Below are 26491 nucleotides of genomic sequence, written 5' to 3'. Positions count from 1 at the left end.
AGATTGTTTTTGGAAATATTGTTTTTTAGGCTAAATATTCTGTGATAATATGACAATTTATATTGGAAATATTTGGAAATATATTTTTAATATATATATGTGTTTTTTATGTCATAGAATTTTTTAACAACCAAGAATATTTGGTAACTATTATACTATAGGATAATGTAAATAAAAATTAAGTTGGTCCAAAATTGATACTCATTTCATTAATGTGTGAAAATTGTCAATTGTGTCTCTTAAAATGAGGCTTAAATATTTCTTTAGTGTGAACTATAAAAATTGCCCATCCAACCTACAAAAAGTGCCATTGCACCTATACAAAAATTGACCATCCGACCAACAAAAAATGCCCATCCGACCTATAAAAGTGCCCATCCAACCTACAAAAGTGCCCTGCCAAACTACAAAAAGCACCCATTAGACCTACAAAAAGTGCCCATCGGACTTACAAATGTGCCCATCCGACCTAGATAAAAGGGGCATCTGACTATTATTTTGGTCGGATGCACCAATATTTAAAGTTCCCCTCTGACCTACAGTACATCGGAACTATAGCAGCTGTAAAACGTCACATGCTATAATAGGTTGGATGGGTAGTAGAACAAACGTGTGTACGTCCAAAAATACACCATTGTTTTAAATAGAAGCGAATGAAGATGAATTACTTAAAGTTATCTGAAAACTAATTTTGATATAAGATTTTACAAGCATATTAAATAAAATACGAACATTGTATATTTTTTAAAAATCATTTATTTGTTTAAATGTTGTTCTAATAATCAAATAAGAGATATGATGATGAAAAATAAACAAAAACAATTTAAATTCAAATAATAAAGTGATTTGAAGGAAATCTTGAGACTTTAATATATTATCAAACTATAGCTTTCTAAAATAAAGTCAGACATTGTTCAGGGTTTCCGTTAATGTTTCTGTCTTATTGTATAATAAAGTCAGACATTGTTCAGGGTTTCCGTTAATGTTTCTGTACTACAAGGGTATCTTACTCCTTCATGTTTACTTTCAACATGTTTCTTCAGATCGCCTGCTTGGGTGGCAGAATAATCACAGTATTTACATGGATATCTCTCACCCTCATGTATATTTTCAACATGCCTCTTTAAATCACTTGCTGTATTACAGAGATACCTAATTCCCTCATGCTTACTTTTAACATGTTTCTTCAGATAACCTGCTTGTAGTGGCAACATATTCACATTGCTTACAGGGATAACTTACTCCCTCATGCTTATTTATAACATGTTTCTTTAGATCACCTGCTGTAGTGGCAGCATATTTACACTGGACGCAAGGATATTTCACTCCTTTATGCTTATTTTCAACATGTTGTTTCAGATGACCTGCTTGAGTGGCAGCAAATTCACATTGCTTACAGGGATACCTTACTCCCTCATGCTTATTTATAACATGTTTCTTTAGATCACCTGCTTGAGTGACAGCGTATTCACAATGTTTACAGGGATATCTTACTCTTTCATGCTTACTTTCAACATCTCTCTTCAGGTTGCCAGCTTCAGTGGAAGCAACTTCACAGTGTTTAAATGGATATTACAATCCTTTATGCCTAATTTCAACATGTTTCGTTAGATGACCTGCTGTTTACAGGGATATCTCACACCCTCGTGCTTTCTTTCAACATGTCTCTTCAAAACACTTGCTGTAGTAGCAGCATATTCACAATTTGAACAGGGGTATCTCACTCCTTCGTGTTTTCTTTTAACATGTCTCTTCAGATGATATGCTGTAGTGGCAGCATATTCACAGTGCTTACAGGGATATCTCACACCCTCATGCTTACTTTCAACATGACTCTTCAAACCACCTGCCGTAGTGGCAGCATATTCACAATTTGTACAGGGATATCTCACACCCTCATGCTTAATTTCAACATGTCTCTTCAGATTATTAAATTTTGTGGCCGCATATTCACAGTGTTTACAGGGATACCTCATACCCTCATGTATACTTTCAACATGTTTCTTCAGATCGCCTGTTTGAGTGGCAGCATAATCACAGTATTTACAGGGATATCTCACACCCTCGTGTATACTCTCAACATGCCTCTTTAAATCACCAATTGTTGTGGCAGCATATTCACATTGTTTACAGGGATATTTCACTCCTTCATGTTTACTTTTAACATGTTTCTTCAAAGCGCCTGCTTGAGTGGCAGCATATTCACAGTATTTACAGTGATATCTCACACCCTCATGTATACTTTCAATATGCCTCTTTAAACCACCTGTTGTTGTGGCAGCATATTCACATTGTTTACAGGGATACCTCACACCCTCATGCTTATTTTCCACATGTTTCTTTAGATCACCTGCTTGAGTGGCAGCATATTCACATTGTTTACAGGGATATTTCACTCCTTCATGCTTACTTTTAAAATGTTTCTTGAGATGTACAGCTTGAGTAGCAACATAATCACATTGTTTACAGTGATATCTCACTCCTTCGTGTTTATATTCAATATGTCTCTTCAGACTTCCAGCTTTGGTCGCAACATAATCACATTCAGAACAAGGGTATCCTTCTCCTTCATGTTTACTTTTCTTGGTTCTCTTTGGTTGGGAGTAAAGAGGATCTTCTTCAGTAACAACATTTTCACCTGAACAATAGAAATAATTACAAATAATAGAATAGAAACCAAATAATCCCAATTCTTTAGAGCTAATCAATAAAAAATATTCAAAAATAAATATTTTACATATTCTGATTTAACCAGTTTAACGAAACACGCAAAAAACCAGTTACTAAAGGTTCCTGAAATTATTATTAAGCATTAGTATTCGAGACATTGCCCACAGAGTCCAGTAATTAGGTATGGAACAACCTAGTATCTGCCCACAGAGTCCAGTAATTAGGTATGGAACAACCTACTATCTGCCCACAGAGTCCAGTAATTAGGTATGAAACAACCTAGTATCTGCCCACAGAGTCCAGTAATTAGGTATGGAACAACCTACTATTGCCCACAGAGTCTAGTAATTAGGTATGGAACAACCTACTATCTGCCCACAGAGTCCAGTAAATAGGTATGGAACAACCTACTATCTGCCCAAAGAGTCTAGTAATTAGGTATGGAACAACCTACTATTGCCCACAGACTCCAGTAATTAGGTATGGAACAACCTACTATCTGCCCACAGAGTCTAGTAATTAGGTATGGAACAACCTACTATCTGCCCACAGAGTCCAGTAATTAGGTATGGAAAAACCTACTAACTGCCCACAGAGTCCAGTAAATAGGTATGGAACAACCTACTATTGCCCACAGAGTCTATTAATTAGGTATGGAACAACCTACTATCTGCCCACAGAGTCCAGTAATTAGGTATGGAACAACCTACTATGGAACAACCTATGTCGGAAAATGTAAAGAATTTTTTCCTCACTTAAAAAAATTAGCATTTGAGGGTCCTAGGTCCACATATTCTTATATGTACTAATTTTTAGAAAATCATTTAAATTACTTTTTCTTTTTCTGTCCAATTTATTATTTAAAGATGATAATTTCCAAAATATATAAATCTATCTATATATTAAAACAAGACATTCGTATATATATATAGGGTGTTATAGGCTAAAAAAAAATTGAATTTTTTTTCCACGGGCAAGCCCGGGCCCTTCAGCTAGTATTTATTATATAAAGTTGTAAACTCTGTTTGTCTGATCCTAACTCAGGAACCCCTAAACCTATTTGCCTCAAATTTTGATTGGGGAACTTGGGAGAACCACGGGAATGTTCTTAGCTTGGTTTTGAAATTGTAATTTATGACCAAATGCAGGTAAACGGCGGGAGTAATTATGAGTACCCTGGGCAACGCTGGGTTCCCAAGCTAGTTAAACATAAAAACAAAGGATTTTATCAACCCGAAATCTAATTTGGATCAAAAATTTGGGAAAATTCCACCAAAATATACGACTCATAAAAGCCGGAACCAGGGACTAGGATTAAAACAATGAGTTTTGATAATTTCCAAACAATTTTGAGAATGCACGGAAATGTATTTAAAAAATCCTTTTTTGAGTTTTTTCTGATTTTTTTTTGGGGGGGGGGGTCGCGTTTCCATAACACTACTTTCACTACATTATCTGTCTCATCCCATTTAAATAAAAAACACAAATTGCTGACTCTAGTCTGCATTATCTTTTAGAATGTTCAGGTTTATCAGGTTTACCTTGTATTTCCACATTTTCCAGCTTTATTCCATCTTCAGGAATATCGACAAAACAAGTATCTTCTATAATGCGTTCCTTGACATCTGATTCTTTTTTTATATTCTCTTCCATTCTATCTGAAAAATAAAGTGATCATATGAAATACATTTTACTATTTCCAAATTCATATTTAGTTCATTTGATTTTGTTTCATGTTTATAGACATAATATAATCGCTATATACATAAAATTAAGCAAATAGTGTTTAAGAAGATAAAAATATGTTAAAAATGAAGTTCACTTGAGCTAAGTATTAATTTGGGAGATCTTATAAAAACAGTTAACATGATGTCTGAATAGGAGATTTTAGAATGTAATGCTCAGTTTTATAATGAAAATTTCCCTGTATGATAATTCAAGTATGGTTTAGGCAGCTGGAATCTTGTCAACCCTCTTCTCAGTATGAATGAAGCTTGGATGGATGAATGTGCTGCCAGATTACAACCACAGATTACAACAACAAAACTTTCGCAATAGAAAAATTCCGAGATTTGATCGTAACAACCCGATCATGTCCTGGGGACAAAAAAAATCTCTTTGAAAAAGATATATTTTAAAGAATTTTTTTCGGTTTTTAGGCAGTTGCTTTTTTATCTATTTCTTTGCAAAAATAGCTTTGTAAAAATTATAAGCGCGCCATATAAAAATCTGAACCTATCATGGAGGGTTTAAAATAGGGCCGATCAACTTTGACAAATGCACCTAGGTCGCAAATAAAAAGCAGATAAATCAACCAGCCCTAGACTGTTTAAACATTATATAAATAAACTTAACATTTTATTCAAGAAGAATAATACTATATATATATAATTATATGATTTTACTAGCTTTTCTTTTCTTTTGTTTTTATTTGTATTTTGACAAAATATATTTTTAATCATTAAATTATTCCATAATTTTTATATTTTCTTAGTTGAATTTTCGAGATTTTACGTTTTGTTATATAGAAATTAACCAGAAATTTTGCTTTTTATTTCAAATTGGGAAAATAAAAAGTATGCAGAAACTGAGAATTTACAACCGGAAACTGGCCAAAAATATGCGGAAACGAAAAAAAGGAAACCGAATTATTAACTTTTTCTAAAAACCGCGGACACTGACCAAAAATTTGCGGAATCGAATCGAAATGAATTGAGGTAACCGACAAACAAACTAATTTTTATTAACTTTTTCCGAAAACCGGAAACGTACCAAAAATATGGGGAAACGGGTCGATGAAAAAGGAAACCAATCAACAAACTCCGAATGTATTACTTTTTTTCTGAAAGCCGGAATCGGACCAAAATTATTTATTGCATTACAAGAAATTGTTTGTTTCTCCGATCATAATTTAGACTGATCTCCCTCAAATTTGATTGGGGAACTCGGGAGACCCACGAAATGTTCTTAGCTTGGTTTTGAGAATCTAAAATAAGTGGGTCGACTTTAAAAGCAAAATTTTTAATGAGGGGGGGGGCGTTTTTTAAAACTCTGCCTTTCTCTCATTTCATCTTCCATATTATCATCACTTTATTTCATTTTAAAGAATCTTCCCTTCATGCGTCTTCTATTAATCTTCCATATAATTTTTCTTCCCTTCGCTCCATCTTCACTTTATCTCATCTTACAGATAATCATTTTTTCCTTCATTCCATGTTTCATAAAATCTTCCTTCTCTTCATTCCATCTTCCATACAATCTTCCTTTCCTTCATTCCATATCTTCCCTTCATTTCATCTTCTATATAATCTTCGGTTCCTTCATTTCATCTTCCAAATAATCTTCCCTCCCTTCATTCTATCTTCAATAAAATCTTCCTTCCCTTCTTTCCATCTTCATATATTTTTCCTTTCCTTCATTCCATCTTCCATTAAATATCTTCCTTTCCTTCATTCCACCTTACACATAATCTTCCTTTCCTTCATTCCATTTTCCAAAAAATATCTTCTTTTCCTCCATATTATCTTTAAAAAATGCTCTTAAAAAAACATTGAACGGTACAGGACATATATTTATAAATACATACATCTATAATCAACAGACAATTCAGGCGAGGGGGAGGGGAGGAGGGGGACAAATATAGGGAAGTTTCAGGGGTGGGCATAATACAGAAAGGTTAATTACGAGAGGGGGGGGAGTATACAGGCAAGGTTGGTCAATAAGTTTGGACATACAATGGAATTCTAATTATTAAAGAATAAATTGGGGAAAAAACGCCCGACATTCAAGCTAACATTACATAATCATTCAATATTTATCCTAGGTCGCCATATTTTAGATTCAAGAAGCAAATTAGAAATTTTTTAACAAATAAGCGAGGGAGCATTAAAATTAAAAGAAACAAATCCCAGAAAATCTGGAAATATTCCGACTTCCTAAATAATGCTCAATCACTCAGAACGCACACGACAACTCTTAAAAATTCACCAACAATAACTGTATCTGGGGGATTAATTAAATAATGAACGCGAGAAAATACAATTTTTAGCAAAATTGATATTTAAAAATCAATCTCATATAAGAAAGTAAAGATTTTATAAAATATTTAGTATTGTTACACATTCACATATTTTACTACAAGTAATTTCAAGGGAGGGCTATAGGTAGATGGGGATAAAGGCATACATAAATAAATAAATAGATTTGGTTTCTCCAATCCTTTCAGTCATTCAATAAAGTTCAATAATATTCTTTGTGACATGGGAAGCTACTGCCAACATTAAAGAAAATGCGCTATTTTTGCGTTGGACAAAAATCCGCAAAATACTATTTCTCATAAAAGCAGAATTCATAACATGCCACTCATTGCTGGATTCATTTTGGCGGCATTACAATTAAGTTACAGTGGCGTGGCACATGTTAGAAAACAAATTTTTAAATATCTAAAAAGTTGACGAATTTCTTAAAGAAGGACAACAAAACATCTAAATGTAGAGCGAACCTTTAGTTCCTGATTGGACAACAACCAGTTTTAATAACTACAAAAAGTCAAAAAAATTGTTTTTAACAAATAAAATATGTAATAGACTATAAAACATAATAATATCAAGAACAATCCTATTAAAAATCCACGAAGAACTGTTCCGGAACAAGGGAAGATTAAATAGGAAGATGGTAACCCCAGTAAAAAAATTTAAGCGGAAAACAATGTCGTCTTCCACGACTAATTTGGCATTGTATAAATTTCAAGATAGTTGAAATTGTGCCCAGCTTTCTTGTGTGTCTAGATTTTAATTTGTGCGTTTAACAATATGTACGTTACGTTTGCACGGTGTACAAATTACATTAGGCCGTTTTAGTTATCTAGGCATTTTATTAAAACAGAAGTGTTACGAAAATCAAAAGTGGCAAAAATCCAAAACACAAGTTTTTGTTTAAACCCATACTTCGGTGTTAAATGGTGAGGGGCGAGGGGCATTAAACTTTATAAAACAGTAACTTTTGACTAGGATTTTTTTTAAAATCACCGTTAGCGTGGATTTAACCAAAGACAATAATATGACGCTAAATTTAAGAATAGTGAACACTTTCTTAGTTTCGATTTAGTTCTAAGATAAAATTAGGAAAAACAACGAATGTTTACATAACAATCAACGGTCGAAAATATATGCGTTTAAACTTCAATTTTCACAAGTTCAGAGATATCAAAATCTACGAAACTTTTTAGCTGAGAATTTTGAGTAGAAAAAAAATAAATAAAAAGAATGCGCGGAACCTAATCAATGATGTTACGAGCAAGAATGCAATAGGAAAAGGTTGCAATTACTGAAAAAATATTATTAAACCCCCAGTTTATAAATCCAGGGTTTCAAAGCAATTATCGCTAAAAAGCTTGGTTGGCTCAAATGCTGGGGAGAGTGGGTTTGCTCTAGGTTTAAGAAAAGAGCACTAGAAGATTGCTCTAGGTATTAGAAGAGCACTAAGAGGAATTTTCTCTAAGTATTGTTAGAGCAGACGAAAGAGCACTGATTCTTCAGGTTTATACTGTACACATTTACCATCTCCCACAGCAAATACTTTCCTAAACAACAAACTTATGAAAATCTGATAAGTCATCTATTCAGGAGTGTATACTTTCCTCAAGAGTGTATACATTCCTCGNGGGGGGTGTTAAAAGGCAAGTTTTTTCAATCTTTTCAATAATTCCAATGTGAAAAATTTTAACTCGATGCGATGCGATGAATATCTAGTAGAGTATATGTTTAATACTTACATGAATATCTAGTAGAGTATATGTTTAATACTTACATGAATATCTAGTAGAGTATATGTTTAATACTTACATGAATAATGAATATCTAGTAGAGTATAGGTTTAATACTTACATGAATATCTTGTAGAGTTTATGTTAATACTAACATGAATATCTAGTAGAGTATAGGTTTAGTACTAACATGAATATCTAGTAGAGTATATGTTTAATGCTTACACAAATATCTAGTAGAGTATGTTTAATACTCACATGGATATCTAGTAGAGTATAGGTTTAATACTAACATGAATATCTAGTAGAGTATATGTTTAATGCTTACACGAATATCTAGTAGAGTATGTTTAATACTAACATGAATATCTAGTAGAGTATAGGTTTAATGCTTACATGAATATCTAGTAGAGTATATGTTTAATGCTTACATGAATATCTAGTAGAGTATATGTTTAATACTTACATGAATATCTTGTAGAGTATATGTTAATACTAACATGAATATCTAGTAGAGTATATGTTTAATGCTTACACGAATATCTAGTAGAGTATATGTTTAATGTTTACATGAATATCTAGTAGAGTATGTTTAATACTTACATGAATATCTAGTAGAGTATATGTTTAATACTAACATGAATATCTAGTCGAGTAACATGAACATCTAGTAGAGTATAGGTTTATTACTTACATGAATATCTAGTAGAGTATAGGTTTAATACTTACATGAATATCTAGTAGAGTATAGGTTTAATACTCACATGAATATCTAGTAGAGTATAGGTTTAATACTAACATGAATATCTAGTAGAGTATATGTTGAATACTAACATGAATATTTAGTAGAGTATAGGTTTAATACTCACATGAATATCTAGTAGAGTATATGTTTAATGCTTACATGAATATCTAGTAGAGTGTTTCAATACTTACATGAATATCTAGTAGAGTATAGGTTTAATGCTTACATGAATATCTAGTGGAGTATATGTTTAATACTCACATGAATATCTAGTAGAGTAAAAGTTTAATGCTTCTTTGCTACGGTTGGACCTCCAGCGAGTAGTTTTCCGAACTCTGTATTCTGGAAACTAAATCCAGCAAACTCCTCCTATAGACAACAAAACATAGATTATCTATCCATAAAAAAAAACTAAATAACTAATTTATTAGTTAAATCAATCAATCAATCAACTAATCAATCAGTAAATGAACCAATCAATCAGCTAATCAATTAATCAGTTTATCAAGCAATCAAACAGTTATTAAAACAGTCAATCTGTTAATGAACCAATCAATCAATTATCAAGCCAATCAATCAATTAATGCCAATTAACAATTAATACCCAAATCAATCAACTAATGAACCAATCAATTATTTAATATATTAATTTACCAGTCAACTAACCAAACAACCAGTTTGAAGTTTAACTACCAATTTAATAAATCATGCAATTAAATTAACCAAACAACTAGTTTGCAGTTTAACTACCAATCTAATAAACCAATCAATTAACCAGATAAATAAACAAATAGTCAACCAACCACTCTATTCATACACTATGAACTACAACTATAAACTAACAACAACATATCAATAAATCATCAAACCAACCAACCAACTGATCAATCAATCATCAAACCAACCAACCAACAGATAAATTAATAATCAAACCAACCAATAGATCAATCAATCGTCAAACCAACCAATCAACAGATCAATCTATCATCAAACGATCAATCTATCATCAAACCAACCAACCAACAGATCAATCAATCATCAAACCAACCAACAGATCAATTAATAATCAAGCCAACCAAGAGATCAATCAATTATCAAACCAACCAACCAACGGATCAACTATGAAATAAATTAAACAACCAACAAACCAACCGACAAACCAATCGACTGACCAACCAATAGATCAATTAATCATCAAACCAACCAATCAATGGATCAACTAATAAAAAATCAAATCAACAAACTAACTAACCACCCAATCAACTAATCAACTAACAGATCAATCAATCATTAAACCTACCAACCAACGGATTCCAACCAACCAACTATGTAAGGACCTGGTTAATTGTTTTTAGTATCTCTATGTTGACTGGAGTTAGAACAGGATCCTCTTTGGTGAACTCGCTGTCAAAGTTCAGAGCATCTTTCCGGTTTTTCTGCAACAAAAAGTATTGAAAACTAACCCTTTCCTCAAGCCCAGAGAGGGGATAATGAATTATTGAGATAAAGTTGGTAGTGATTGAAAATCTTTTTATTAGGTCGTTTGTAACGTGGAGTAATAACAAAGTGGGAAAAAATCATGTTACAAAATAATTGAATACATTACATTATCTAAATTGCCTCCTCCAAAGACTAATTATAATTTGGACACCCTGTATACTGTATAGTGCAAGCAAGCTCCCCAAGTGAACAAAAAATTATTAAGAAAAGTTTAAAAATAAATCTTACAATTTTAGGTTTGAAGGGTGGTTTAACCTTCCTCTCTTCCAGTTCCTTCCACTTTACATCCCGGAAAAACGGATGATGCTTTATACTCTCTTCTCCTCCATGCGCCTAAGTAACAAATCAATCAATCAATTAATAAGTTATCATCTATTAATCAGTTAATCAGTTAATCAATCATAATCATCAATAATTGCTAATTGTTCTACCATATGCCTTAATCACAAAGCAATCAATAAAGTAATTATCATCAAAAAAACAATTAGCCAATCGACCAATCAATGGTGCATTGCCAATTGCTCTGTCATGTGCTTAATCGTACACCAATAAATCAACTTTCGATTAATCAAACAATCAATACATTCATTTTTTCAATCATTGGTGAATAGGCCTCTGGAATTAATGAATGATGGTTTAAACTCCATGATATGCCTAAATCACATAGCAATAAACCAATAAATCATTATTTCCTCAGTAGTAACAAATTCCGACAAAACTTACCCCATTTGAATAGATGAATCAATCAATCGATCAATGAATTAAAAATATCTATTAATCATTAAACAAATGATTCCATCAATGATGGTGTGCTGCTAATGATATCCGAAAAATAGGTTATGTTAGATACTTTCCTTAACAGTTAACCACCATGTGCCTTAATCACATATTAGTAAATCTATTTATAAATCAATCACCATTCAACAACCAGTCAATAAATGTCAATGATAATTGAAATGTAATCTTCTTTTCTAATTTGTGAACACTCCATTTAATACTGAAAAAATGTACCTTTATGCAACCAAGCCGTTTCGCTACATTCTTCTGCATGAACCCTTTAAGAATGCTGACTGCTTCCTAAATAAACAAAAGTTTTTAAAAAAACTAAAAATTTAATTTTTTTTGAAGTGATCAAGGATTATATTCAGTTAGATGAACAATCCCTTTAATGCAACAGTGTAAAAGTATATTCTACGATTTGAAGATTTTGGGAGAAAATGAAATATAAAAAATTTGACAAGTTTTCCCTTATTTTTGATACTTTTCAAACCAACAATTCCAAATATTTACTCACCCAATTTTAATTTTAAACCAAAACAGAAGGTTCCAAAAATAATATTTTGAAGGTNGTCTAATAAAACTGGATTCTTTCAATAATCAGCATCTTTTTGTAATTTCAAGCTTGGCCTAACCTTACTCAACCAGACAGGGTAAAGAACATCATCATGAAGGATAGACTCGAATAGATCGTCCTCGTTATCCGCCTCGAAGGGAGGCTGCCCCGCCATCATTTCGTACATGAGGACACCCAGGGCCCACCAGTCCACGCTTGCGCCGTAATCGTGTTCCTAAATATTTATTTCTTATTTCAAAGTTAGATTTTTTTTATTTTAACAAGACAAATTAAAGAGAGGCTAGAGGGTTGTTTAAATGCTCCATCTAAAAGGTTGCATGTTCGATTCACAACGGTTGGTTCAAAATTTAAATATTTGAACAACAATGTTGAATCTCTCGTTGTTTTTAATTTTGATAAGTATTAAATTTCTTACTTTTCTCTTTTGCATAAATCCGCGAGAAACTTTTATCAAGAAATTACGATTAACAACAATTGATTTTAAGCTACAAAACATCTGTTATAATTAACATCTTGACTTGAAAAAAAAAATCAATTTTTGACATTCAAATCAAATCAAATCAAATCAAATCAAATCAAATCAAATCAAATCAAATCAAATCAAATCAAATCAAATCAAATCAAATCAAATCAAATCATACTTTTCAGGAATTGCTTGAGACATCCTTCAAATAAGACGGAATTACAAATCCTTCTCTTAAGAAATAATTGTTTAAAGCAGAGCAGAGAATTATGAATGTGTGATGTGAATGCTATGTACAGCCGGCGCAACTATTATATTTAAATAGATTTAATATTTAGTCACCTTTATCAGCTTGGGTAAGATGAAATAGGTGACTTACTGACTTATCTTTTATTTTGACAGTTTATGAATTGCTAAATTTAGGAGGCCAATAGGGACACAGGAGGTCAATATTTGCCATGTGAAAAAATAAGACTAAAGCCCACATAAAGACTAAATTGGCAAGAAACCCCACATAAAGACTAAATTGGCAAGAAAACCCACATAAGACTAAAAGACAAAAGACTAAAAGACTAAAAGACTGAGGGGCATGGAAACCCACATGGTGGTATTCAGACTAAGGGACATGGGAACCCGCATGAAGACTAATTGTCAAGGGCAACATCACCGTGTTCTTCTATGAGTTTAAACTATTTAAATGAAATGATTTTTTTAAAATCTATGACGAACCTGTAAATAACTCCATGCCTATGCAGATACTGCAGAGCTAAAGTTACTTCAGCAGCGTAGAACCTAGAAAATTAGACTTGTAGAATAAGCAGCGTAGAACCTGGGAAATATTTATTTATATAATATAAAAAAAAATTCAAAAATAGAGTCCTTTTCAGTAGATTTTTTAAATCTACAAAATTAAACTTCTCAAAATCTTATTCGTTTTGAATACTAATTTGAAGCAGAGGAAATAAATATAATACAACTTTCTAAAATAATCAATCACTCAAAGGTTTGTGATCCAAAAGCTATTTTTAAGTTTTTTTTCTAGCAAAAACTCGAGTAAAGTCTAGTACGATCATGATAAATCTTTCGAAAATCTACATGAAGTGTTATATTTTTGTGAATGTGACCATATCAAGGAGTAATGGAACTAAAGTAAGGGGGGGTAAAATTTGTTTACATTCTACTATGTATTATGAGAGCTCTAAAACAAGTTCTATCATAAACAAATCACAGTTAATGTTAACCCCGGATTTAAGCCCTGCTTAGGACAACCGTTCCATGTTCACTACAGGGATACCCACAAAAGATGAGACTTCATTGACGACCTATATCTTTTTGAATATGACGATAGAAAGGTTAAATTAAGTCTTCTTTCTGGGAAAAAGTTTGTTTGGAGTACAATAAAGAATCTGACCAAGAAAGAAAGAATGTTACAGCTACAAGGAACCCTCAGTGCAAAAAGAGGACTGAATAAATTCCGTACAGTCGTCTCTGAAGTCTCATCCTTTGTGGGCATAAAACCCTGTATCTAATGGTATTGTTTACAAGCAAACTAGTTGCTGGAGTTTTATTCTGTAAAGTGTTTATGCTAACAAACCTACTCCCCACTCCTTGGTTCTATACTCAATGATTTAAAAGTGACTTCGGGACAAAATTATATTTTTTTCAAAAATTTCTAACACTAGGAAAAATTGGTTTATTAAAATTTCAAAAAACATTCTTGCATTTTAAAAGATTTTTTTAAATGGAATAGCGCAAGCATTAAAAAAAATACATCACTACAGGAGGTCGTTTTTTTAAAACATGCCAATATGTCACTGAATATTGCCCATTTGTTGGATTTTTCAAATATTGAAAATGGTTTGAACATTTTTGCATTCAATGTTTCTAGGCGGATTTTTTAATACACATATCGACATATTTTGAAAAATAAAAATTCGCTAAATGAATTTGAAAGTAAGGCGAAAATTTAATTTTTTTTTACTTTTAATTTTAAACTTTTAAGTCACGTGTGGGAAGGATCTGAACATTGTTATCAAAAAAGGGCTAAATGGTTCCACCCTTATTTAAAGTAATGCGTGATAATTACCTTGCCCTGGATTCATCAAACTTCCTGGCTCGTTGTATTTGAAACATTAGGTCTCCACCGTTCACAAACTCCATCACAAAAAACAATCGGTCCGGCGTCTGATCAAAATAGTAGTTAATAATAGAAAACTACAAGATCTGTCCAACAATTAATNTTTGAGGAAAATTGGTAAAGGGGTGAAGTTTTCAGACATGAAAACATCCAGACAGAAATACTTTTTATATATTACAGAATGATCATAGTCTATATTTATACTCTATATATGTGTCATTGTACACTCTACATCATCATCTTGGATGATTACATCTTTCTTCAAAACCTGAACAAACAAATATATTCAAATCAAGGTAATATATTTTTCAAACATTCAGTGATAAAAACTTGAAAAACTACAGCATAGGCGAACATTTTGTTTTGAAGGGAGATCAAATGTTTAACAGAAATGTTGTAGTTTTCTATGTTTGTTTGTATCAAATTATCAAAAAATGTCAAAAACCAATTTTTTGCGGAAATCCTCAAATGAAAACAAGATCATCTGGGAAGTCAAGATTATTACTAGAAATCGGAAAGAATGTTAGAGCCTAGGGATTTATCTAGAGATTTTGTGACTTCACTTTGTGGTAGATTTTAGGAACTTACACACTATTAGCGACAACTTCGATCTGCAAAGACACTATTTGTGGCAGATTTTACGGATTAAGATACTATTTAGGGAAGATTTTACGGATTAAGATGCTATTTAGGGAAGATTTTACGGATTAAGATGCTATTTAGGGCAGATTTTTTTTTTCGAAATTGTTAATTGGCATTTTTTGAATGTAATGGGTGTAAAATGTTCATCTGGAGTAGTTCAAGATGAACCCATGGTACAGTCTTGGTACAGTCATTGTACAGCCTTGGTAGAGATATTGTTATGCATGCCATTTTTTTTACAAAATGTTTTGACCTTGATAGCAAAGACCTCTTCTGTATCAATCTTCTCAGAGAGCATAACCTTGCCAAAGGAACCCTTGCCCAGAACCTAAATAATAATAATAATAATAATCATAATAATTAAAATGATAAAAATGTAAATAATTATGAATATAATAATAATAATAATAATTAAAATAATGATGGTCATAATAATGTTAAGAATAATAATTATGAAAATGAAAATAATGATGGTCATAATAATGTTAAGAATAATAATTATGAAAATGATGATAAGAATCATGAGGATAATAATGATATTAATAATAATGATGATAATAATTGTTTGATCAGAGTTTAATGATTATTATCATTATGGTTTTCCTACAAATAATTGATAATTTTAAGTTGCTGTAAAGTGTAAATCCATTAACAATTACAATTACTTGCGAATTTATCACTAAGACGCAGAAATGAATGACAAAAGTTTTTTTACGAAAAAAAGAAGATATATAATATTCTTCCTAGTCAAATAAAGGATTAATATTCTTAAGGTTTTAAATGATACATCACATGAAATTATGTGGACAGTCTCGTTAATCATCAAAAACTAATCTTATTGCTAGTTACCTTTAAAAACTTGAATTCTGCAAGTGAGGATTTGTTAAGTCCAGCTTGTTTGTTTACAAGATCTTGAAGACTGGTTATACCAACCTGAAAAGGACAGGGTCAGGAAGTACATGGAGGGGTTATGGGGTACATGGAGGGGTTATGGGGTACATGGAGGGGTTATGGAGTACATGGAGGGGTTATGGGGTACATGGAGGGGTTATGGGGTACATGGAAGGGTTATGGAGTACATGGAGGGGTTATGGAGTACATGGAGGGGTTATGGAGTACATGGAAGACATTATAGAGAACAATAAAGGATTATAGAGTACAAGAAGGGGTCATTTAGTACAAAAAAGGGTCATTTAGTACAAGAAGGGGTCATGAAGTACAAAAAAGTGTCATTTAGTACAAGAAAGGGTTATGAAGTACAAGAAAGGGTCAAGAAGTTCAAGAAAGGGTTATGAAGTGCAAGAAAGGGTCATGAAGTACAAGAAGGGGCCATGAAGTACCAGAAGAGGTCATGAAGTACAAGAAGGGGTCATGAAGTACAAGAAGGGGTCATGAAGTACAAGAAGGGGTCATGAAGTACAAGAAGGTGTCATGAAGTACAAAAAGGGGTCATGAAGTGCAAGAAGGGGTCAGGGAATACAAGAAGTGGTCTTGAAGTGTAAGAACGGGTTTGAGAATACAAGAAGCTGATGGGGTCATACGTACAAGAAGGTGTCATGCTGTCATACGTAGAAGACGAGGTAATACGTAAAGAAGGGTTCATGAGTTACAAGACAGGTCATGAAGTACAAGACAGGTCATGAAGTACAAAACGGGGTCATGAGGTACAAGAAGTGATCATGAAGTACAAGAATGGGTCATGAAGTACAAGACGGGGTCATGAAGTACAAGAAGTGTTTATGAAGTACAAGAATGGGTCATGAAGTACAAGACGGGGTCAGGGAGTTCTAATAGAGGGAATAGACAAAGAGGTTTCCTTCCCTGTTGATACTGGCCTTACCTTCTCCTTCTCCCCATCCTCCTTCCTCTTAATGCTCTGAGAAGGAGGAAGGTTTGCCATCCTATCCCTCATCTTACGATCCATCTCATGCTGTGCCTCAATCTAGACATAGACGTTTAGAAACAAGAAGTTACTAAACAGATCTTAAAGTAAAAGTTGAAAAAGATAATTAGTAAGTATATTAAACATAATGAAAGAATCGAAACTAAAAGTGTATGACTGAATAAAAAACAGGCTGAATTAAAAAAAAGTAATTAATGAATGTATGATTGAAGGATTGAATGTTTATACTTTTATAGAAGGAGGGATGAAAGGGTTTATGAATAAATGAACTGTTTAGTGTCCACCTGTAATTTGACCATCAAGTTCTCGTCCAATTCCTTCTCTGATTGAGAGACCGGCCCGCTGTCTGCCCCGGCAGCTGACCGATGTTTCATCTTAGGTTTAGGAAGGGACAATTTACCAACACTCATACCCTAAACACAATAAATCAATCAATCAGAGTAATTCAATCAGCCAATTTAAGTCAATAAACTAATTCATCCATCAATTCTTGTTGATCATGAAGTTGACAAAGCAATCAAACCAATCAATTCAAATCATATTAAACAGGGATTGCTTGAGGCATCCTTCTTTGGGGTTAGAGTTTCAATTCCTTCCAAATCAAACAATCAATTATTTAATCAAGACAAATTAATCAACCCTTGTAATAAAATTAAATTCAATAATTGTTCCAAGTACGTTTAACCAATTAATAAATCAATAAATTTAAAACAATAAATCTTTGAACAATTTTCGATCAAGCTCTTCAGGTTCTTCAAACCAACCAACCAACCAACCAACCAACCAAACAATCAATCAATCAATCAATCAATCAATCAATCAATCCAAGTCAATCAGTCCCATACTATCCGATTTGATTATCAAACAAGGTAAACCATGCCAATTGATGTCAACCGATCCATGTCAACCATTAGGTGAATTAATCAATTAATTAATCAAAGAATCTATGGCTGTTGTCAACGAAAAAATCTTTAAATGAAAAAATCTTTAAAGTTACCTTCTCCTGAAGAGATGTCAATCTACTTATATCCATCAACAGCAATCAATACGATCAGTTAATTAATCAATCAATCAATTAATCAATCAATCAATCAATCAATCAATCAATCAATCATGTCAACAACAAAAATTGGTATAATCACCATCTCCTGTAGAATATCTGCCATGTGCCGAGGGTTAATACCGCAGGTGTTGGCCACGTTCTCCTTGCACCTCTTATGCACGTTCATGTTGCACACTAGATAAATATATAGATAAATATATAATGGTTAGAGATAGAATAATAGAACGAAAAATAAATATTGTTTTTGGTAGACGGATAAATCAAAAGCTTAATAGATTTATAGATTTATAAATAGATAGATAGATAGATAGATAAATATATAAGTAGATAGTTAATTAGATCAAAAGTGGATGTTCATTTTATTTTTTGATGTGAGGATAGATAGAAATGGATATATACATGTAAATTAAAAGATATAGATGAATTAGTTGGTTGTTTAGATAGAAAGATAGATAGATAGATCCTACCTTTACACTGTAGCCCCTGCTTGAGAAGACCATAAAGCAAGGATCCGCAATGGTCACAGAACGTGAATGTGCGGTAACTGTGGATCTCAAACCTAGCAAACATTTATTAGTGTTGAAATAAAGTGCAGTTCCTTTTTCAATAAACATTTTCGTAGATTATTATAAAGTCGTCTTACCCATCATGCAAATCCACGGAAAATATAAAACAATTTAGAACGACATAATAAAACAGTTTACAGGAACTTTTCAAACATAATTTTGCTGGAGTCATTGAAATAAATGAGCAAGTACAACTGGTTTGACGATTTCACTATATTATCTATTCGGCGAGGGGGGGGGGGGCTGGGGGGGGAGGAGATTCCTAAAACCCGATCCGCAAAACGTTATAAAATTAATAATTTATAAAACGGTATTGTGGATTAATGCAACAACCGACCTGTGAGGAACATTGATCTTAAACCTAGCTCCACTATTGTCCTCCAGGGTTTCCTGAACTCCAGGGCATCTAAACAAAATAGGAAATGTATTTTTTACATTTTTCGTCTAAGTTAAGTGAAGCGATAAAATCAATTCAAGGAAAAAATAGTTATGTAGTATCTTTGTATTCAGTCCTGAAGAAGTGCATTTATGTATGTATGTATGTATGTATGTATGTATGTATGTATGTATGTATGTTTGTTTGTTTTTTTATTGCTCTGATTTTAAAAACATCTATCGAGTATTTGTTTATGTTTTAATTAGGTCAAATGATACATTTTCTAGGCAATAGTTCTAAGGATAAGCATACAAACATATATCAAATTTATTTTCTCAAAATTAAAAGTAAAATACCGTATTTGAGAAAAAATGTGAATTTTTGTTTATTTTTGGGTCGGTTTATCATATGAAAATAACAGAAGATAAGATTTTCTTGGATTAGCGACTCTTTCTTTAATTATTTCCTCTCAAATTCTGAAACTATTCTTTTTTTTTACTTATGAGCCCCTGAAATATTTAGATAACATTTATTGCTTTTGAAGTTTATAAAAACGAACAAGCTAGCACATTATCAGCAATTATTTATGTTTTAAAATAATAAATCAAAGATTTGTTTAAGTTTTAATCAAACAAATGAAGTAAACATTGATTTCTGAAGATGATGGCGGGGGGTGTACTTTGAAGTAACAAAGAATAAAATCAAAACATCTCAATATAATTTGGCCCGTTTGTCTTTTAGGATCCAATACGGCTAAACCGGGTCCAAAATTGTGGCAACTCAATCTAAAATGCGTCAATTTAAACCGAAAATGCGTCAATTTAAACCGAAAATGCGTCAATTTAAACCGAAAATGCGTCAATTTAAACCGAAAATTCCGTGCAAATTTCAGAGCAATGGAAAATGGGGAATTTCAGAGCAACGGTTATAATCTAAAATTGTTGATAGTAAAGGAGGCACGAAGCACTGTAAAAAAAGAAAATTTAATTTGTATTTTGCCAAGTCAAGTGTAAGGGATCTTGTTTCAATTCTAGTAATTACTGAATTTATGAATTAAACAAAAATACCCTTTGTGTAGTCTGTAGATGAGTCAGTTTATACAAACTGATTAATCAGACTTAACTAAATTTGTTTAAAGAAAGAAAGAAATCTAGTCATGTTTCTTAAGCATGTCCCACTCACACCAAGGCTTTTATCTGAGATATTATAAAATTCCTTTTTTCGAATATATATATACATAAAAATATATTGTAAGATTTAGACCTAGAGTGCCAACCCATCCCCCCCCCTCTCTCTCTAAGAAATTTTGATGAAAGAAGACTCCATGTATTCCCAATATTTTGGTATTTTTAGTTTAAAAACAAAAACATGAAATCGAACACTAAGTGCGCTACTAGACTAACATTAAGAGTTTCATAGCTCATAATTCAGGATTTAAATTAGTAATTTTTAACAATAATAAAGCAAATACAATTTTGATTTTGATTTTCTTGTATAATACTTTTTACTGAACAAACCTTTCACTTTCTCCAAATGTTTGCAAACCCCTTTATTCCTATCAAAGTGGGGAAAAAGAGTGGGGTTAAATGAGTTTTTCAAAAACAATAACTGATATCAAGATATGGAAAGGTGTGGTTTTCAATTATAAATCCTTAAATAAATTAAAATTGCCAAGAGTGGATATCGAGATCACGCAAACGGGATTGTGAGAATCCAACACAAAAGTTTCCAACTCAGAAGCTATTTTAGTAAGTAAGCAAGATGTTATTTGAGAAGCGCGTAATATTCAACATAAACTTGCGTGCGCGCGTAAACGAGGATCTGAACGCACGTTTACCTCGTAATTATGAGCTCGTGACATCTTTTGTGCACAACGCATACGCACACCTGGCATTGGTAACCCTGCTTTCCTAGGCCCCTGAAATCAATCAATCAATCAATCAACTAATCAATATAAATCAATAAATCAACCATGCAATGTGTCAATAAAAAAGTTATTTTAATCTATTAGTAAAATCAATTAATCAATATCATGTTTCCTGCTAAAGTTACAGACCCGGATCTCGAGAGCTACTATGTTACAGACTCGGATTTCGAGAACTACTAAGGTTAAGTTACGATGAAGGGTCCGGATACGAAGCATGACATAAGAAGAAAACAACAATTGTTACTCACCAAATAAAATCTTTACAATGAGAGCAGAAGGTCGGCTGCTTCAGGTAGACTGCCATAAACTTATGCCCGTTTACCTTGAGTCAAATTTCTAATTATTATTATTTTTTAAAAACCGCCATTAAATACTGAACTTAAATACCCAGCTTTGTCTGGAATATTAGCCAACCTACTCAACTTAGAATTGTTAAACTATACTAAGAACGTTCCTGTGATTCTACCGAGTTTTCCCAATCCAAATTTGAGGAAAATTGGTAAAGGGGTGAAGTTTTCAGACATGAAAACATCCAGACAGAAATACTTTTTATATATTACAGAATGATCAATGATCATAGTCTATATTTATACTCTATATATGATAAATTACCAATATTTGTTTCTTTGTTTGGATTTATGGCTATAGCTCATGAACCCATAGAATGATTTGCTTTATTGGGGAACTGGGTAAAACAGAGAAATGTCTTTAGTCTGGTTAAATTACTTGTTGAGTGAGTTGACCTTTAATAAAAAAACTCCAAGCAAAGCTGGGCTTTCAAGATGGAAATTGCTAAAACTTTGTGATGAACACTCCAGTTGGAAATTTCATAATTTTCACAGCTCGAAAAATTACTTACTGATTTGAAGAATATTTAACTTTCTTTTTTTATCAGGAATAGTATTCAATATTTAAAGTGTAGTGTTTAAATTGTCGTTTTTAATGGGACACACTGTAATTAAAAAATATATATATTCTAGATAACAATAATTTTATCAAATTTCAATTTCAGTTTTTCAATAATTTCATCCGAGTTGGCATTTTCTTTAATCTCTAGATTCCGGTGGTGGCCCAGAAACTTGAACTATATGTTACAATGAGTGTACTATAAACTTGGTTGCGGAATGGGGAATAACAGAAAAAAGTCGAACCGGTCCAAGTGGAATAGGTGGTATTGAAGTAGGGGAGGGGAAGGTAGGGAGTAATGAGGGTGATTACCTGGAAGGAACGGGCAGGCTGGTTTTGCTCCTCCTGAGTTGCCCAAATTATCTCAACTTTCACATGTAGTTTACCCTGAAAATAGACCGGATAATCACAATGATGATAATAATAATGATGTTGTTGTTGATGATGTTAATGATGTTGATGATAATGATGATAATGATTATGGTGATCATGATGATTTTGAGTATCATGAGTATGATAAGTAGTATGACAAGTGACAAATGGTAAGTGAGAAATAAAAATGAAAAATGACCGTTCGTAATAATTGAACTCTGACCACCGTAGGCTTACCTTAGGTTCTAGGTTGACCCAAATATCATGAACAGGTTGAGCTTCTTTCTCAATAAGCTCGGCCAGGGGGATCTTACAGTTGGCGATAAAATCATCTAAACAAAGAAATTGAGGTTTATGTGGTAAAATTGAGAAAGTAGGATTTTGAGGGAATTCATAAGTCATCTAAAAATTTGGGAAATTAGTACAGAAAAAATAGATATCATGTAACTTTAACCAGTATAACCACATATAATCTTTAAAAAAAATGTGGCAATAAAGTTATCAATATTTAGAAATTAATTGTCTTGTGCCAATATTCTTTTCTTAACATAGAGAAATCAACGTTTGTGTAGTAATGATACCATTTAAAATCCAGACATTCTGGTTTGATTGGCAACAAAAACATATGAACAACAAAAATTAACAACAGTCGTCGAGCAAATTATAGACGTTCCGTTTTTGACGAGGAAATCCAAAAAATGTATTGAATTTGGTTCCGTCATATCAAAATATATGGTTTACCTGGGGGCACGGTTGCATCGTGAAAGACTGTAAACCCAATCTCCTCTGCAGAACGGAGCAGGTCTGTGTCAAAGACTTCGTTCCAGTCCGGGTCCCGCGTCTTTTGCTTGGTCGAGGTCCTTTCAACGAAAACCTAAAAATTTGTTTAATCTATATGAAATGTCTCATTCCCCCCCCCCCCCTTCAAACTAAAGTAAATTGCACGTTTTTTTGAATTTCTAGTATTTACTAATATTTTTGCTTATTTTACAGAATTATTGTTTTTTATCGTCAAAATTTTATAAAAATTAAAAATATCATTAATAACGCCTCCTATATTTCATATTATACCCAAGAGTAAAAGAAGCTACTAGTGTGATGGCAACAAGCTTTAAAAAAATATGTTAAAAATATACAATAATTTATGTCTATAGTGAAATGAGCATAAATGTACTTTTCAAGTTTAAGTCGTAATTTTAAAAGTTGTTATCGGCATGAGCAATATTACAGTTCTTTAAACACGTTAAGACAATATTAGACAGAAGAGAAAACCGATACCGGATCCGTATCCAGAGCCCGCGATTTAAAAACTTTGACTCGAGCAGTAATTCCTTAAACCCGACTTTAAGACCGAATCTTCGACCCAACTCTGAAGACAGCTTATGATTGACGTGATTGACAGCTGCAAGATCTACGGCTCAATTTAAGGAGTTTTTTATGCTGAAACTTGATGAACCATACAAACTCAGAGATTTGGAAGTTTTTTAATAATTTTCCATTAGTTGAGAGCTAAGATTCTTTTTTCGAGAGCAAACAGTTTTTTGCGGATACGTTGATCCAGGTAGCCAAAATACTGTGGATCCAGGTAGCCAAAATACTGTGGATCCAACGGATTCGGCATGATAAAAGATTTACGGGTTTCAGTAAAAATCCCAAATGAATTAGTTAAAACAGACAGAAAATGATTTTTTTTGGAGGGGGAGGGGTACCTCGTCGACGTCAATCGCTACATAAGGGTCAAGATCAGGTTTCTTCTCCTTCTCAAAATTCAGCCTGGTACGAACATTCATTCATTACATTAAACATTTTCCTCCGAATCTAGTTAGATCCAATAATTTAAAACTGTACTCTGTAAAAGTTTGCTTTTGTAATATTTTTATTAAAGAGTCAAAGTTTGGCATAGTGTAATCTATATATAAATTTGGCTTGTCTGTCTGTTTGTATCCAATAAACGTCAAAACGGCTGAACCGATCGGGCCCAAATTTTTTGTGGGACATCTAGGGACCCCAGGGAAGGGTTTATGAAAAATCAAAATTTTAAAAATTTGTGTTTAAAAGTTTTTTTTTGTTGTAAAATTTTGAAAATGCGCGAAAAAATATTATGAAATCCGCAAACTTTTTTTGTTTTTGTTTTATACTGTACAAAGAGAAGATGCTCACAGATAAAGCCACAATTAAAAGTTTAAATAGAAGATGGGCGCGAAGCGCCCTAAAAGCCTAGAAAGAAGGGCGCGAGAATTTCTAGTTATAGCAAAAAGGAACAATTTTGAAATTTGAAAAACTTTTTGGTGGAACCTTTTAAAATGCCAAAAACCTTAAACGTATTTCAAAAACTATGTTATGTTTAACCCTATATATATAAAGTAGAAGTCTCACTTTGTATGTCTGTCTGTAAGTCTGTTTGTTTGTATATCCGATTTAAACTCATAAACCCTCTGACTGATTTGCCTCAAATTTTGATTTGGGAACTCGGGAGAACCAAAGAAATGACTTAGCTTTGAAAATTCTAAGTTGACTTGGTAGACTTTCATTGGTAAAACATTTGTTTAAAAGAAAAATAAGTACAGGGTGTCCCAATAAACATGGCAATTAAATGGCGACTTCGATCTATATCGTCTTAAATCAGCGAGGCTTATTTCGTGACACAAAGTTAAGAAATATTCAAGTTAAAATAATATACATAAAAATTATGTTTTACTCATTTTTGCACCCTCAATGTTGACAGAGATGTTGAGAAATATATTTACATCGGCCAATTAATAAAAAACTACAATATTTTTTCTAATGTTTAATATCTCCGTAAATTTCTTATTTTGAATATGAACCTCTTGACATATCTGTCTATAGTTCTGGGGAGAACTTAAAACATTTAAGTTGAGTGGATTTACTTTTTAAGAGAAAGATTCCGGCCAAATCTGGGTTCCCAAGCTGTTCATTTGAAATTAAAAAGAAGAAAAATCTGGAGATAAATGTAAGAATAAATGAATAAATGCCTAGTCATGAAGTTCGTTTGCTGAAGCTCAGCGGCCCCACACACAGAAACCTAATAAATTAATAGTATTATTATTTTTAATAATCTATTTATTTCCCCTCTCCCCCCCCCCCCCTAAATAAGCCGAGGTAAGAAAAGGATTGTTGGCTCCCATTACATGTACTATTTATCAATGTGAAATGAGAGAGGAGGGGTGAAATATCAACAAAAACTTGGGAAAACCATTTATTAGAGGGAAAAACACTCAGAGGCGTACTCAGGGGGCTATGAAGGCTCACCTCCCCCCCCTGGTTCAGTAAAATCTATGGTTTCCAGGGGGTTTATTTTTTTCTGCCGGGCGCTGCGGTCACATGAAATTATACCCATGTGTTACAATCCATGTACAAAATTGATAGGAGAGGGGGGGGGTCCAATAATCGTATTAGGATATTACCAATTTTGTTGATACAAAGAATAAATGTTAAAAACACAATATTTTAGGTACTCGTAGTTCCAAATCTTTTACTTTTGAACTTAAATTCCCAAAATTTTAAACAGAAATATACAATCAAATTATTTGTAATCAACTGCAACAACAAAAAGAAAATATGAAAAAAAATGTAGAAAAACAATTACCTTCAATCGTCCGTTAAACATATTGATCCTAAATTAAGTTCGTCTGTTCGAAAATCCAAATGTTTTCAAACTTGAAAAAGAAATATCTACTCTCGAATCATTTTAAAAACACTTTTTCTGAAATGTATATTTACAATCGTAAATCTAAAGGTTAACACTCGCAATAAAAACATATTTTTCGGATTGAGATGAAAAATATTTATCATTTTTTAAAATTACTTATTTTTACTTCAGTCAATTTCTTCTTAATCACTTAAAAAAAACCTGCAATCAGTAAAAATCCACAAAACAAGTTATTTTTACGTTCTAAATCACCTTCTCATAACAAACTGCTTAACATACGATGACGTAATGAAAAATGGAGGCTATAGGAAAGGGGAGAGTATTTTAACTGCTTTCTTCTGTGCATGAGCCACCTAGCGGCCAGTTTATAATATAAACCCAGAAAAGGATAAGCTTTCAATATCGTTCGTTCAGGCCCTTGCCCCCTTTTACA

The 26491-nt window shown here is 32.6% G+C and overlaps 3 protein-coding genes across 3 annotated transcripts in view; all 3 read right to left on the bottom strand.

Annotated features, from left to right (window-relative positions):
- The window catches only part of LOC111703343 (zinc finger Y-chromosomal protein 1-like), a 4074-nt gene extending 2860 nt beyond the window's left edge, over positions 1 to 1214 (bottom strand). Inside the window, exon 1 of the mRNA XM_023475245.1 lies at positions 1025 to 1214. Within this exon, the coding sequence (XP_023331013.1) occupies positions 1025 to 1214 (190 nt within the window). The remainder of the gene's footprint in view (positions 1 to 1024) is intronic.
- LOC111703339 (zinc finger Y-chromosomal protein 1) overlaps positions 1 to 4324 on the bottom strand; it is an 8065-nt gene extending 3741 nt beyond the window's left edge. The window contains exons 1-2 of the mRNA XM_023475241.1: positions 4212 to 4324; positions 1281 to 2638 (exon numbers count right to left, since the gene is read on the bottom strand). Of these exons, the coding sequence (XP_023331009.1) occupies positions 1608 to 2638; positions 4212 to 4323 (1143 nt within the window). The 5' untranslated portion in view covers position 4324 and the 3' untranslated portion in view covers positions 1281 to 1607. The remainder of the gene's footprint in view (positions 1 to 1280; positions 2639 to 4211) is intronic.
- Positions 4325 to 6223: 1899 nt separating this feature from the next.
- LOC111703342 (calcium-independent protein kinase C-like) lies at positions 6224 to 26136 on the bottom strand. The gene is given in 25 exon segments (XM_023475244.1): positions 6224 to 8251; positions 9441 to 9548; positions 10517 to 10615; positions 10908 to 11012; positions 11691 to 11756; positions 12092 to 12247; positions 12720 to 12729; positions 13226 to 13288; positions 14583 to 14680; positions 14782 to 14901; positions 15529 to 15603; positions 16125 to 16208; positions 17116 to 17217; positions 17463 to 17591; positions 18321 to 18415; positions 18709 to 18800; positions 19145 to 19213; positions 21021 to 21101; positions 21359 to 21432; positions 22329 to 22403; positions 22626 to 22720; positions 23130 to 23262; positions 24098 to 24161; positions 25382 to 25431; positions 25996 to 26136. Coding segments are annotated over 24 exon segments (2040 nt in total). The 5' UTR covers positions 26017 to 26136; the 3' UTR covers positions 6224 to 8251; positions 9441 to 9464.
- Positions 26137 to 26491: the final 355 nt, after the last annotated feature.

This window comes from Eurytemora carolleeae, unplaced genomic scaffold (genome assembly GCF_000591075.1).
Source record: "Eurytemora carolleeae unplaced genomic scaffold, Eaff_2.0 scaffold520, whole genome shotgun sequence".
NCBI lineage: Eukaryota > Metazoa > Arthropoda > Copepoda > Calanoida > Temoridae > Eurytemora > Eurytemora carolleeae.
This window is presented reverse-complemented; position numbering and strand designations above follow the sequence as displayed.